The sequence below is a fragment of the Siphateles boraxobius genome, unplaced genomic scaffold (assembly GCF_051911475.1).
Source record: "Siphateles boraxobius isolate OS27281-9 unplaced genomic scaffold, OSU_SipBor_1 1, whole genome shotgun sequence".
In the NCBI taxonomy this organism is placed as follows: domain Eukaryota; kingdom Metazoa; phylum Chordata; class Actinopteri; order Cypriniformes; family Leuciscidae; genus Siphateles; species Siphateles boraxobius.
The window spans coordinates 16,967,988-16,982,072 of NW_027508699.1; the positions used below are offsets into that span (position 1 = coordinate 16,967,988).

General features: G+C 35.5%; 3 protein-coding genes across 5 annotated transcripts; all 3 read left to right on the forward strand.

Moving 5' to 3' along the window:
* Positions 1-1,985: 1,985 nt before the first annotated feature.
* Positions 1,986-5,989, forward strand: LOC143736277 (TLC domain-containing protein 4-B). 3 transcript variants are annotated; one of them, XM_077227046.1, is made up of 7 exons: positions 1,986-2,165; positions 3,209-3,375; positions 3,459-3,548; positions 3,690-3,748; positions 4,378-4,472; positions 4,561-4,634; positions 4,712-5,989. In XM_077227046.1, the coding sequence occupies exons 1-7, from the start codon at positions 2,049-2,051 to the stop codon at positions 5,028-5,030; spliced, it is 921 nt and encodes a 306-aa protein (XP_077083161.1). In that variant the 5' UTR covers positions 1,986-2,048; the 3' UTR covers positions 5,031-5,989. The 3 variants fall into 3 exon arrangements, with proteins under 3 accessions (XP_077083161.1, XP_077083223.1, XP_077083260.1); XM_077227108.1 differs by lacking the exon at positions 1,986-2,165 and adding an exon at positions 2,406-3,058; XM_077227145.1 differs by lacking the exon at positions 1,986-2,165 and adding an exon at positions 2,931-3,020.
* Positions 5,990-6,754: 765 nt separating this feature from the next.
* On the forward strand, positions 6,755-10,942 carry hccsa.1 (holocytochrome c synthase a). The gene is made up of 7 exons (XM_077225478.1): positions 6,755-6,847; positions 7,696-7,795; positions 8,416-8,591; positions 8,686-8,834; positions 8,916-9,035; positions 9,120-9,206; positions 10,041-10,942. Exons 2-7 carry the CDS (start codon positions 7,699-7,701, stop codon positions 10,231-10,233), a joined length of 822 nt encoding a protein of 273 aa, XP_077081593.1. The 5' UTR covers positions 6,755-6,847; positions 7,696-7,698; the 3' UTR covers positions 10,234-10,942.
* Positions 10,943-11,018: 76 nt separating this feature from the next.
* rwdd3 (RWD domain containing 3) lies at positions 11,019-13,187 on the forward strand. Its single transcript, XM_077225490.1, has 4 exons — positions 11,019-11,211; positions 11,923-12,386; positions 12,640-12,755; positions 12,866-13,187. Exons 1-4 carry the CDS (start codon positions 11,127-11,129, stop codon positions 12,975-12,977), a joined length of 777 nt encoding a protein of 258 aa, XP_077081605.1. The 5' UTR covers positions 11,019-11,126; the 3' UTR covers positions 12,978-13,187.
* The last annotated feature ends 898 nt before the right edge of the window (positions 13,188-14,085 follow it).

A 14,085-nucleotide genomic window follows, 5' to 3' on the forward strand; every position in this document is an offset into this window, starting at 1 on the left:
GTCGCTTCCTGATTGGCTGAAACGCAGACGTTAGTTTGTGACGCTTGTGAAATGGCTACGGTGTAAGTTCAGCTTATAAATATTAATAGATTTGCGTGCTGGACGATATCGGGCTGGTTTCTCGAAAGCATCTTGAGCAAAGTTGATGGTAGATAGACAATTGCTGGCAATGGTTTAACGATGCTTTTGGGAAACGCAGGCTTGGACGGTGGGCGCTACAAGAAAGTTTACCAAGCAACGTCAGCAGACTTTAAATATTTAAAACGTAAGCCCACGCTCTACGAGATCTTTTTTATTATTATTATGAAGAATAGCCTAGTATAATTTATCGTTTCAAAATGTTTAATATTAAAACATAAATGGGCCTACAAAATACAATTCAATTATATGTAGGCCTAACTCATAATACATTTGAATAAAGAAAATAGAGAAAAGTATTATAAAAATAACTTAATACAATAGACGATTTCATTGTGCATTTATTTTTACCGATTGCATATTTAGGCTGTTTAACGTATGCTTGTGGTTGTTGGACATCCTACGTCACTACAGCCCCCTCTCACCATGTGTTTCCTGAGCATCTGCTATCAGGAGACACTATTGTCCAGGAAACACCAAGAGTCAAGGCCAGAAATAATTCAACCCAGATATAAAGAGATTTCCCTCACCTTTTGAATTCCTCCTTGGGAATGTTTGGGTTCAGCATTCAATGCCACGTCATGCAATGCTATGATTACTTTTTTTTAAATCATCATCAGATGTCTATCAATTCTGAAGATGAAATATGCCTTATCATTATACAAAATGGTTTTCAGCCCCCTAATTTATAATCAAAATGGAAAGTACCGTCGTGCCTAGACATGCAATTAATTAAAGACAAGCCAAAACTTGCATTCTAATGATATAGTGGGTGTGTATTTAGCCCATCACTATAGTGATGAAACAAAGAAACTGTCGGAAAACAAGGTGCTTTTGCCATTGTAAGTGATTGTTCCCAGACTTTGTTTAAGACAGGAAAAACACAAGACCCACCGCTGTGGGTAACCCTGTGTAAAACTTTAATATTAATACTGGCCTCTGAGTTTGTCCCATTTAAATCAGTAAAGTAAGCTATTTAAGGTAATTTCTGCCATGTAAGAAAATAATGCTTTGGTAAATCATAATTATGGCTTTTCTGTCATGATTGATAAAATGTTTAAACTACTTAAAACCAAGTTTCTTTTCCTTTGCATGTTTTCAGTCTTCCAGTAAATCAACAGGTTACACAAAACCCATGAATATTTCCTTCAACAAGACGTGAAAAGGGATGTTAAGTCAGCAGCAGAATTTCCCCCTTTTCCGTCTCCAGTAAACCTGTTTTGAGTATTCATTTCAGTCAGCATCTACAGCAGGGTTTGCCTTAAGTTTCCACTTTTCTGTTATATAACAGAGCTAATAAAGTGAAAATATATAGCCTATTCTATTTAGAATACACATTTGGGAACAACATCACTTTAATTTTCCATGAGCAGAACTCTTCTGGGGAACGGTTCATCAAACAGGAATGCCTTGTTCCATCCCTGGGGCACATGTGGGACTCAACAACAACAACAACAACAACAACAACAACTGTGCTTTATAGGGGGATGGGATGTTATTACCTGAAGATGCAGGGCAAGACTAACCGCTCCATTATGGCTCTAAATACAAGAAGACTCAGTTGTACCGTGGGATCATGATTTGGGTTTATTTTGTTTGGTTAAGTCTGATAATAGATTTGATTTAGGCTAAAGTTTAGGGCAAGGATTCAGGAAATTGAGGATTACAGGGCAGCCGTTGCTAAATACAACATTCATTCATTCATTAATTCACCAATAGTGTCATTGTTCGGACAGTACCAACCACCCCCCTCCTAGTCTGACACATTTGGCTGAAGCTCTATCATAGAGAGAAAAAAGCTGGATGTCTCGCTCCATCTAGTGGTTGCTCTATGCAATGAAGTTAATTTAGGATAGATATAAAATTAGACTGGACAACTGCATAGAAGAGAAAGCACTTACTGAGGGAATATGGAGAATAGAGAGAGAGAAGGTCACTTAAACCCTGCGTTTATCCCCGTGTCCAGCTGTGTTCACCTCATGCACATGCTCCATGGACAGTTCAATGGGTCTTTCATAGCGGAAAGGGTAAGTCTGATCATGCATTATGTTGACTTCATTTAATCTTTTCATAGTCACCAAGAAAATGAATTGCAAAAGAAATTGAATGAATGACTGAACCGAAGAATGATAATGACACAAAAAATGATAAAGACAGCATGACCTACAGCATTTTTTTCCTGATTATTTTTGTTTTGTTTTCCTCCTACTGTATGTTCAGTGCACTTACACACTCACATTACTCTCTGCATTTCTCCTCCACTTTAGCTTGCTTCTTTATTTGTCATATAAACCTGGGATTGTTTATTATGAATATTGGTGGCTGCTTGGTTTTGTTCTTCTTTTGTAAGTTGCTTCGGATAAAAGGGTCTCCTAAATGCATAAAGGTACATGTGAGACAATCAGTAGAATTCAAATCTGACAAGGTCATGCCACCTTGACTTCCTCTACTATCAATTACCAAACGCACTGAAGCTTGATGCCTTTTTCAAGGGTACGAGGACAAAACAAGGGAGTGGTCCTGTCCCAGTGGACCAGAACAATGCAACATTGATCATACGCATTGATTTCCAGCTGTTTCATTTCGATCGCTATCCATACCACATAGTGACATGTACGCGCTCCCCTCAGCCAGGATAGAAGTTTGTGTGCATGCAGCACAAACCCAACACACAATCAGCTGTTTCTTTTGGGACGCCAGGATCTCTGCGACTCGAATGCTTTTCAGATTGCACAAACACCACTCGTGGCTCTATAAATCACGGATGGAGCAATCCGAGACGTGTTGGAGTCGGCTGACCTCTTGATGTCTGTGTCAGCACATATGCAAATGCTTGTTTATACCGGGGGATTTGGCAGTAGAAAGGAACTGCGGCAGCTCAGGTGATGACTGGGGCTCTTATGTTCGCAACCGGACTGGAGTAAGAAACATTTTGTTTTTTTAAAGAGGCGGGTGATTAATGTGTGTTGGGCTGGGGTTTTGCTGAACGTTCGTCTCTCTCTCTCTCTCTCTCTCTCTCTCTCTCTCTCTCTCTCTCTCTCTCTCTCTCTCTCTCTCTCTCTCTCTATAGGGGTCAGCAGGCATGGAGCCTCTCAGCCTGCAGGTGCTGGTGGTTGTAACATGGAGCTTCCTGGGCTTCCAGTGGCTGTTCTATAGAGGTAGCCCTTGGGTGTCTCAGTACACCTCCAAAGGCTTCCTCAGGCTCAGCCCTACACAAAAGACGGAGTGGAACTCCAGGTGTCAGATTTTATCTTCTAAAAGCATGTGTTTTTATATAGCGAGTTTGACTAAAGTTGGAAGGTCTCTCTTTTTCCTCAAAGGGCCATCTCAACAGTGCACGCCCTGGTTGTGGGGCTTTTGTGTCTCTACATATATATCTTTGATGAACCTATCCAGAAAGACCCAGTCTGGTGAGGATTCAGGTGCAATCCATTACAAATGTGGTGGTGGCACAACTTCTTATGGAACATTGTGTCTGTCCAAACAGTACAGTCTGAACTTGAACACTCAAAGCGTGAAATACGCTAACCTTTAATCATTCGTGATTACAGGGGAGATCCCACACTGGTGAAACTAAATGTGGCCATTACCTCAGGCTACCTCATCTCTGGTGAGTGAAGGGTTAATGACGTGATGCTGTATCTATTCATTTATGCAAAAATAGATAGAAAATGCAGTTAATACACTTTTTAATACATTTTAATTTATTAACTTGTATTATTATTTTTAGAAAAACAAATTGTTTAACAAAACTGCTTAATTGCTTTTTAATATTTAATAAAAAAAATAATGTAGGCTAAAAAAAAATGTCCGTAACATTTTCTTTGTTAATTTATTGTAAACAGGGCATTTGTGATATATATACATGCATTTATATTCGATTATTTAATACAACTGAACACATTTTTAAATTCTGAATTAAACCGATTTTGATCATTTTGGGTGGCATTTTGTACAAAAATGCCTTGATATAATAAAGATAAAAAGTGAAAAGAAATCTGTGTTTAGTACTTTTATTATTTCTTATAGGGAATTTTTTTTTTACTTTTTAAAATATTTTTTCACTTAATTAATAATAGCCTACATTATATTTATAAAAAATACTTTTTACTTTGAAAAATATATATTTTTAGGAATAATGACTAATATTACATTAATGTATTGAAGGTGTATGGAAAATATGTTTCTGCTTTTTCCTTGATGTTACTCTCACAAAGAACATTCTCTGTTCCTCTTCAGATCTCCTGCTCATGTTAACTTCATGGGAGTCAATTGGAGAGAAATACTTTGTCATTCATCATTTTGCTGCTCTCTATGCATACTACTATGTGCTGGTAAGTTGTGTTTCCAGCCGGTCTGGTGTGTCGTCTCTAACTTCCACAAGATTTCCAATGCCATTTTGTGCTTTTCCTTTTTCTGTAGAGTCAAGGGATATTGCCTTACTTTGCTAATTTCCGTCTGCTCTCAGAATTCTCCACCCCCTTTGTCAACCAGCGGTGAGTAATGTAAAAAATAGATGTAAAACCATACAATGAAGCTAATTTTCTAATTTAATTTTTTTAACGTCTCCCAGTTGGTTTTTTCACATATTGGGATACCACAAACTTTCCAAACTGAGTTTGGTTAATGGTGTTGCCATGGCGTTTGCATTCTTCTTGGTGAGGATTGCAGTCATTCCAGGCTACTACAGCCATATGTACTCGGTCTTTGGCACAGATGACTTCTACAAGTTACCTCTGGGAGGCCGCAGTGCCTGGGTTATTTCTAGCGTGTCTTTGGATGTTATGAACATCATGTGGATGCGCAGAATCATCCGTGGATGTCTCAAAGTCCTTCACTCAGCCTGGCTGAGAAAAGCAGGAACTGAGATGGAAACTAGAAAGACAGACTGACATGGAGGTACAAACAGAAACTGAATACATCAGCACACAAACCGTCCATCTTGTATTATGTCCTATGCTGGAGTGCATATGTTTGTATCACTCCCTGCTGCTGTAGTGCCGTGACAGCAGTTTTCAGTTTCAAACCGACAAATCAAGAGCTTAGAAAGCCAGTCATTGTATTAATAATGATTTATATGATGTCATCTTCAAATATGGACTCAACTGGAGGAATTAAATCACAAACACTCTTTCAGTTTTAAAAAATCAGGTGATTAAGTTGCATGAGTCTGATCAAATGTACAATCAGGACAATAGTTGTGGTTGCACTATTTATTATAAAGCTGCTATTAAGATCAACCAACTTGCCTTTATGAATGCAATCAACAAAGCGACAGCACATCTGAACTTCCACAAGGATTCCCAGTGTGTGCCTGTAGACTACGATAAACAACTTTTTGACTACAATATGGATAAGGTTATATATAGAGAGAAATATAGTGACATTATAGTGGAAATGTGGGTTAAATGTATAGGTGAAAGTTCCTGGTTTCACAGGATTTGTAGTCGAGAAACCATGCATGTCTGCATATAATTATTGCATATATGGAGAGTATTATGTATGTCTGGAATGTAATACATATCAGGCGGCACAATGTTATATAATATATGTGTTTCTATAACATGATGCAGCCATGTATAAGCTTTTTGTAGTATGTGGCTTGTCAGTTGGATTTGGAATAATGACAATTATAATATGTAAGCTTCAATAAGATAAGGCTTTTCAGGTTTATTTATCATTATTTACTTCACCTATGCGGTTAAACAGAAGCAATGACATGACTCTTGAAAAAGGTATGAGTATGAGCTATTGAATTTCTACAAATACTGTGTCAAAAATGCTCATGTAATGGACTGGATGTGTGTTTCTCTGGTGCGACAATGAATAAACTGCTCAGTTTTACACTTTACAGTGTGAGGTCACATGAGTACAATTAGCCAATTTTGTTATGCTAGCTATTACAAAAATATATATAATTCACTTATTTATTCACTTAATTTATTATATAATTAATATGATTCACTTAGAAACATGCAGTGTTGCTCACTAGTGGTGTTTTGCTTGTTACTCTCAAAATCTCAAATAATTCTTGTTCACTTCCATCCACTGAGACTGACTTGTTCAACTGAGTTCCTTTCTTTTAAAACTCTAGCAAAAGTAACGTGTTTCGGTCATAAACAACTTAGTGTTTTTAACAAATCAGTTCACTGAATGATTCAATTATTCACTTATAACACTCAATCAGTCACTTGTTCTACAGGCATAATGCTATAACCTACAGAAAGACTAACTGAATTAATCTTTCAGTGATAGGATTTTACAAAATCTGAGATAGGCTACACAACTTGCCACAGCAAAAAAAAAAAAAAAATGCTCTTTTGAAATGGAAACAATTAATGGTTCAGAATATTCAATGAGTAAAATAGTATAATAAAAATGATTATTACCATTTTAAAATAATTGTATTTTTAAATTAAATTTAATTTAATTTAATTTAATTTAATTTAATTTAATTTAATTTAATTTAATTTAATTTAATTTAATTTAATTTAATTTAATTTAATTTAATTTAATTTAATTTAATTTAAATTTAAAATAAATTAAATCGTCACCTAAATAAAATAAAAATACAAACTCCGATCCTCTAGGGGGCATTATGCATCTGGATGCCCATGCGTGCCACACACACGGCATGATGCAATGACCCAGAGCATATTGGGATATGAGGCATATTTCTGGTGAACGACATTGACAGTAGAGGTGTGAGGTAAGTGTTACTGTTATGTAGCGGTTAGTATTTTATCAGATATATCTTGCGCATGTAATTTTAACACATTGCAATTTGAATAATACCGCCATCTGGACAGACTAGTACATGCTTTTATCTTATGCTTGTGTAACTTACATACCATTGTGAGGAGTCTTGTTTAACATTTGTTGCACAACTTCCCAAAAGCATAAGTTTGTAGTAAATTCTGCAGATATCAATAACATTTATAGTCTTGAAGTCCTGAAGTCCACGGACTGGGATAGAGAAAGGAAGACACATGTGTACAGATTTTCAATGTTTATTCATAGTGACACAGCAGCCAATCAGATGTAGCCTACAGTTTGACAACTATAAGGCAAAACACTTTATATTTCAATTCAATTCAATTCAATTCAAATTTATTTGTATAGCGCTTTTCACAATACACATTGTCTCAAAGCAGCTTTACAGAAAGTGCATTTCGCAAATGTACATAGAAAAATACATCATATATCTCTTATTAATTTCTAATGTAGATACTCCCCAGTGATATTGATATGTGGGAATACTACTATTGTTTGTTGTTATTTCTTGTATGTTGAATTTGCATCAATCCTAATAATATAATTAAACTACAATACAAACATGAAGACAAGGTATGTTCTCATAAGTCTCTGACACAAAATCCTGCATTTATCATGCAAGAACACAATAGTTGAGTTCATATGATATATTTAAAGCATTTTATGCTCTTAACAGGATTTTATGCATGCATGTACTGTATATATAGCCTAACAACAGTAATACTTATATGCTAAATGTAAAGCCACTCAAAACTTTGTTATTTGTCTTTTTTGTCTGTGAAGCTGATGGGAGACACTATGTCCAGCCCTACAGGCACCGTGAAGGCAGAGGGCATCATGGAGCCACCAAAGGGCTGTCCGATGCATCAAGATGTTATTAAAAGTGAGTAGGTTACTCCAGTACTTCAGTAATTATAATAATCAGTTATCTAGAAAAATCCTTTTTTTTTTACATGTATAGTAGGGGTGCAGCAATTAACAATTATTTTCTTAATCAATTAACTTGTCCATTATTTACTCAACTTATCGGAAGAAAAAAAATCTAACAAAGACTCTTTATTTAAAAATAATAATTGTAACTAATAAGTTGAAGGCAATGCAAACAATATAGCGAACGTATCTAGGCTCTAGGCTGTGCCATAAATCATGTGCATGATTATCATCCACCAGTCACGTCACTTTAATAATGCATTTCTATGACAAAACGCATTCGAACGTTAGTATTATTTTTAATTTAGCTTTAACTTCCACTTTAAAAAAAAAAGGTAAACAATCATTTGTTTTGTGTGTTTAGAGCGTAGTTTATATTTTAACCTTTTTTTCCATGCACAGCGCACAGACAATAAATCACTAATTAAATTTGCTGTAGATTTTTTTTCATTATCGATTATGATCGAGTTTATTGATCAGTTGTTGCAGCCCTTATATACAGAATTACAGAATATACAGATTTAATCTAAAAAAGATGTTCTCCTGAGTTTTCACTCTTAACATCCCCAACAGGTGCCCCTCCGCCAGAATGTCCAATGCATCAGGTGTCTGCTCCTGCTAGCGTTCAGCTAGAGAAAGCGCCTGATGTACCAACACATCAGGCCAGGGCTTATGAATTTGTAGAGTGCCCTATGAGAGCTGCTGACAGGGCTAAACCCACAATGTCTGACATTAATCCAGCAAACATGGTACTTTGCCCCTTTCAAATTGGTTACCTGGATGTTTAGATGAACTAAGCCTCCTTTCTACCATTCAGCCTTATTTACTTTCTGTTCGCTATAGATGCCACCACCTAACCAGCAACCTACACCTGGTCAACCGTTTCCCCTGTCTGTTAAAAGAGAGGAATCTACCATCCCTCGTGGTGGATCTGTGCAGAACTGGGTTTATCCCTCAGAGCAGATGTTCTGGAATGCCATGCTGAGAAAAGGGTGAGTTCCTGATGGAGAAAAAGCAACATATATCTAATTAGCATCATCACCTTCATTGCTTATGACTCAAACTTTCACCAGATGGCGTTGGAACAATGATGATATCAAAGAAAAAGATATGACAGACATCATCAGGATTCACAACCAGAATAATGAGCAAGCCTGGCAGGAAATCCTGAGATGGGAAAAGCTCCATTCCAAGTAGGTCACACGTTAAAGGCAGCTGTGTATCCTCAGATGTCACCGAGTAGAAGATTCCTGATGTTCTGCTGCTGTTCTCCACAGAGAATGCCCATGTGGACCTTCTCTTCTAAGGTTTGGTGGCAAAGCAAAAGACTTTTCACCCAGAGCCAGATTTCGCCACTGGATGGGGTAAGTGATGGCATCCCTTAACTGGTGTCTGTGGACTCCCATGGGGCCACAAGGGAGTGCTGGGGGACAGTGGAGAAGTTTCGAGAAAAGCAATGTGTGAAAAAAAGTGTGTAAATTAAATTAAACAAAATAAATACATAAATGTGATAAAAAATTTTATAAAAAAGTTATTATTTAAATGCATAACAAAAACATTTAAATAAAATAAATATAATACTAAATGTATACATTTCGATTACAATAAATATATTAAAATAAATAAAATTTAATTTAAATAAAATAAAATAAATTACATGGAAAAGCAGTGTAAAAATAAATAAACTAAGTAAATAAACTGATTGAAATAAAAAAAAATTAATTAAGTTTGATTTAAATAAATAAATAATCAATTAATACATTTAATTCAAAATAAATTGATAATAATAAATGTTGCATAATGCATATCAGTTCTACAGTGAGTAGGAAAAATAAATACTGTAACTAAATATTTTACACATTTATAATATTCATTTTTTTTAAACTTCATACATGAAAATGTATAGCTGCCTTTTAAATTTTAGGATGGAAATCCCTCGCAGAAAGATGATCATATTAGGGGGTCTGTGGGATCTAAACTCTGGCAAATAAAGATTGTAAAGCCCTGCCCTAATAAAATTGATTTGATGTTTTTGCTTGAATTCTCTCTCTCTCTCTCTCTCTCTCTCTCTCTCTCTCTCTCTCTCTCTCTCTCTCTCTCTCTCTCTCTCTCTCAAAAAAAACCTTCTGTGATCATCTTTAGGAAGATTGAGATGTCATCGTCAGATATTATAAGGTGCTTTTGGTCCTGTGTTGTAGGCATGAGCTACCATTTGACAGGCATGACTGGATTGTTGACCGGTGTGGAAAAGATGTCAGATATGTGATAGACTACTACGATGGAGGCCAGGTGTCTAAGCACACTATCCTTGACGTGCGTCCTGCCTTCGATTCCTTAGGAGCTGTTTGGGATCGCATGAAAGTGGCCTGGTGGCGTTGGACCTCCACATGAATTTTCTCCACACTGAGTCTTGTGTGATCTATATGGGATATAAAGGAACTCATATTTATATAACTTTTTTTTTCTCCATCAGATTGACCTTATTATTTTCCTGTCATGGATTTGTTATGTGCAAAAATTTTAAGACTTCGTCCAATGATACAATGGCACTGTTTGGTGTTGCAGACATATGGTACCATACATTGTACTTTGTTACTGTAATTAAAGAGGAAATGGCAAAAAAAAAAAAAGTTAAAGCATTCTGGCATGCAAATATTCTGTTTTATTTAAAAATATCTACAATGGTTAACATCCAGAGTGATTAAATCCAGAGACTGTGTAAATACTCTGATACATACTTTTTAGTTTTCCTTAATTTACTGCTGTCTTCTTGATAATCAATTGTATTTATTTCTGCCATAAAGTCAGTTGTTAAAGGAATCTAATAGAATGTTCATTAAAATGCTCTCTTGTGCAAATGCTGTGTTTAAAAAAAAAAAGAAATGTTCCTGACAGGATGTTCAAAATATGAAAATTAAATATTTCAGTCTACAGAAAAGATATCAAATACGTTGTTTAGATGCTGTCAAACAAGAGAATCAGGCTGGGTTTTTGGTGTGCAATTTCATTTTCTTTACATATTATCATTTGTATTTGAGCATTCTAGGGATTGCAATTTTGTGCAACGCTGCTATACAATAAAAATACCCATTAACAAGTATTTATTAGCAGTTTCAATTTACGTATATCTATTTTGAAAATGATAAACATGTCACTCGGAACTGGTGTTCCGTTCTAGTGTTTCTACACGGAATATGACCGTGTAGTTCAATAACAAACCGGTCATAATCGTTAGTAATCTACACACGTTCATTCATAATGTGGTATTTCGCACGAATGCAAACATGTCAAAAGAAGCGTTTGATGAAATGACAGTTTTATCCGCCATATACTGCGAGCAGGGCGAATTCGAGTTGTTAGAAGAGTCACGTGAGTTGTTCTGAATGCATTTTAGTATTACTGTAATTACCCGTGTTTTTTCTTTTCTTTATTGAACATAAAATGTAATGACCATAGTGGTAACCCCTGTTTCCACCAAATACCATTTACTACAGGGTGTTAATATTTTTGCAGTAAAGCTGTAACTTGGTATAATTCTTAAAATAATACTGAAAGATTCAGAAAGCCAGGCTCTGATAGGCTACAGTTTGAAAGAGATCCACATTCATTATTACAATGGATTAACAGTAGCAGTAATAACTGTTGTAACAATAGTTTTTTGATATAAAATAAGTTTGCACCATGAATTTTGAATCACTTGTATGGGGTTAAACTGTTTCTTATTGATAAATAGATCATGATCCACACAATAAATGTTAAGACATTAACACAAATTTACCAATAAATAGAATGAGATACAGAATTATATGTTGTTTCACAAAAATTAATTAAATTAACAAAGAATAAAAATAAAATTAGAAAAAAAACAATCAAATTAGGTGGACTCCGCCATTTATTTATTTGTTTAGTTAAAATCATAACATTTATGTTGTGGATCTCATTCTATTTATCTGTGAATAAGTTTATTTTTTGTTAATCTCATTACATTTATTTATGGATCATTGTCTATTTATCTGAACATACAAACTCTACGAATACAACATAATTGTATTCCTGTTGCAATGCCATTTTTAAATGCAGCTGAGAGGGGAATTGTGTACCGCATACACACACTGACAGAGAGGGACAACGAGAAGACCCCGCTAGGCCTTATTTTCCACATCTCTCCCAAATACCCCCACACTCCTCCAGATATCAGCATCAGTTCCAGCCACTTATCGAGGAAAGAGTGTCATGACCTGAGACAGCAATTACTGGACACAGCACGATCACTTCCACCAGAGCCCATGATCCATTGCTTAATGCTATGGCTTCAGGAAAACTTCTCTGACTTGATCAAACCATCAAGCTGCCATTCAGCAGAGGTCAGAGCAGAAACGACTGAAGAAACGTGGACCGCTTTACTACATTTGGATCACATGAGATCCAAAGCAAAATACATAAAACTGATTGAAAAATGGGTTTCAGAGCTGTGTCTCACTGGAAGACTCTTTACGGGCAAACCGATATTGATTCTGCTGCAAGGAACGATTGAAAATATTAAGGTATGACTCCAAAATCATATAGTATGAACATTTATTGTCATTTTCCCAGACATTTGATTCAATGACATATTATACACGCATTAATACCACAGCCATCACTTAATGTTCTGGACATCTTTATAGCATATACTTTCCTGACTTTTCCTTTCCTGATTCCTGACCAACTGTAAAGTTTTTATTGGATTTTGTTTGTGTCATTTGTGTATGCATTCTTGGGACGTAAGAATATACATTCTAAACTGACTCTCTGTAGGAATACATACACCTTCAGAAGACTGTAAAAGTTGATGTTGATTCTTCAGGGAAACGCTGCAAGGAAAAGATGATGAGCGTCCTTTGTGAGATTCCACAACCAGAGGAGAGGAGAATGTAAGCATATACAATGCATACACTTTTGTGTGATATATTATATTGTTAACTATATATATACTTCCCTGGCCATCTTTTAAAATTCACAGCTGGCTTTTTTCATTATTTAGGATGTCTACATTTGAAGTGAAAGACGTTTTATCACTTGATGACCTCAAAAGGGAGTTTGATCTTGTTGGATTAACTGAGCTTTATGACCAGTTTGTGCCCTCGCTCATCTGACAGGACAGCTGCTGTGTAACACACACTCTCTGTGTAACACACACTCTCTCCACTGGGTGGAGCCGCACTCAACAACTCTGATGAATTCCCATAATAAAACAGGTCATGTATCCTTACTGAGTTGGACTGGGGAAAATGTTCGTAAATTGCAGGAAATTGTAAACACAAGATCAAAACCACATCAAAATAAAAAAAACGGTGGTAAAACTATTTACTGTTGTCATCCCTGAAGTGTTATGTACATAATTCATTTAAACTTAAATTATACTAACCCTTTTATGCATGAAACATGATAACCACAGTCAGAGTTTTTATGACTCTCAGGGCATGAAAAAGCAGATTCAAACTTTTTTTCCTTCTTTTTTTTACCCATATTTTACAAAAATGTTCAGATGTCCACTTGAGTGGACAGTATGCGTTCATATTTTTAACCGAAGATATACTGTATTAAACATAATACAGTAATAGCACGTAATACTGTGTAACGAATAAAATCATTTAAAATCATGTGAAAACTAAAACATATACAAAAAAAATATATAATACAGCTTCAATTATTGCAAACGTAATTGAGTTTGTTCCTGTTAAACCAGCAGACAGAGAATACAGTTATACAAGTTGGACTTCGCGTTTCTTTTGATATCAGAACACGAGGATGTGATTCTATCAAAGATCTGGTGGAGGTACAACTCTGTAGAAAATGCTCATGCTCCCTCCAGTCTACCAGAGTATGTCGATTTACCCTTATTTCTGATTATACCTGATTATGTTCAAAATTTACAAATTTAGCTCTTCTCTTGAAAAACAGACTGAAATCTACATTAAGCTATTGATGTTTTCAGACTGTGGAAAAATTAGCTATCAGGTGTTTTCAAATCTCATCTGAAATGTGCACTGTTGGGAGTAACACATTAGAAGCTTTACGTTACATTACGTAATCAGATTACTTTTTTAATGTTACTAGTAAAGTAACATTACAAGTAACATTCATTATGTAATCAGATTACTTTTTTGATGTTATGAGTAAAGTAACACATTTCAAGTAACATTCATTATGTAATCAGATTACTTTTTTAAGTTTCGAGTTAAGTAACACATTACAAGTAAC

Bases quoted from the DNA above. Each gene is read 5' to 3' on its own strand.
- LOC143736277 (XM_077227046.1), top strand. From the start codon at position 2,049: ATGGAGAATAGAGAGAGAGAAGGTCACTTAAACCCTGCGTTTATCCCC. The intron at 2,166-3,208 runs GTAAGTCTGATC...CTCTCTCTATAG, and splicing joins GGTCTTTCATAGCGGAAAGG to GGGTCAGCAGGCATGGAGCC. The intron at 3,549-3,689 runs GTGAGGATTCAG...TCGTGATTACAG, and splicing joins ATCCAGAAAGACCCAGTCTG to GGGAGATCCCACACTGGTGA.
- hccsa.1 (XM_077225478.1), top strand. From the start codon at position 7,699: ATGGGAGACACTATGTCCAGCCCTACAGGCACCGTGAAGGCAGAGGGC. The intron at 8,592-8,685 runs GTACTTTGCCCC...TGTTCGCTATAG, and splicing joins ACATTAATCCAGCAAACATG to ATGCCACCACCTAACCAGCA. The intron at 9,036-9,119 runs GTAGGTCACACG...TGTTCTCCACAG, and splicing joins TGGGAAAAGCTCCATTCCAA to AGAATGCCCATGTGGACCTT.
- rwdd3 (XM_077225490.1), top strand. From the start codon at position 11,127: ATGTCAAAAGAAGCGTTTGATGAAATGACAGTTTTATCCGCCATATAC. The intron at 11,212-11,922 runs GTGAGTTGTTCT...TTTTAAATGCAG, and splicing joins CGAGTTGTTAGAAGAGTCAC to CTGAGAGGGGAATTGTGTAC. The intron at 12,756-12,865 runs GTAAGCATATAC...TTCATTATTTAG, and splicing joins CAACCAGAGGAGAGGAGAAT to GATGTCTACATTTGAAGTGA.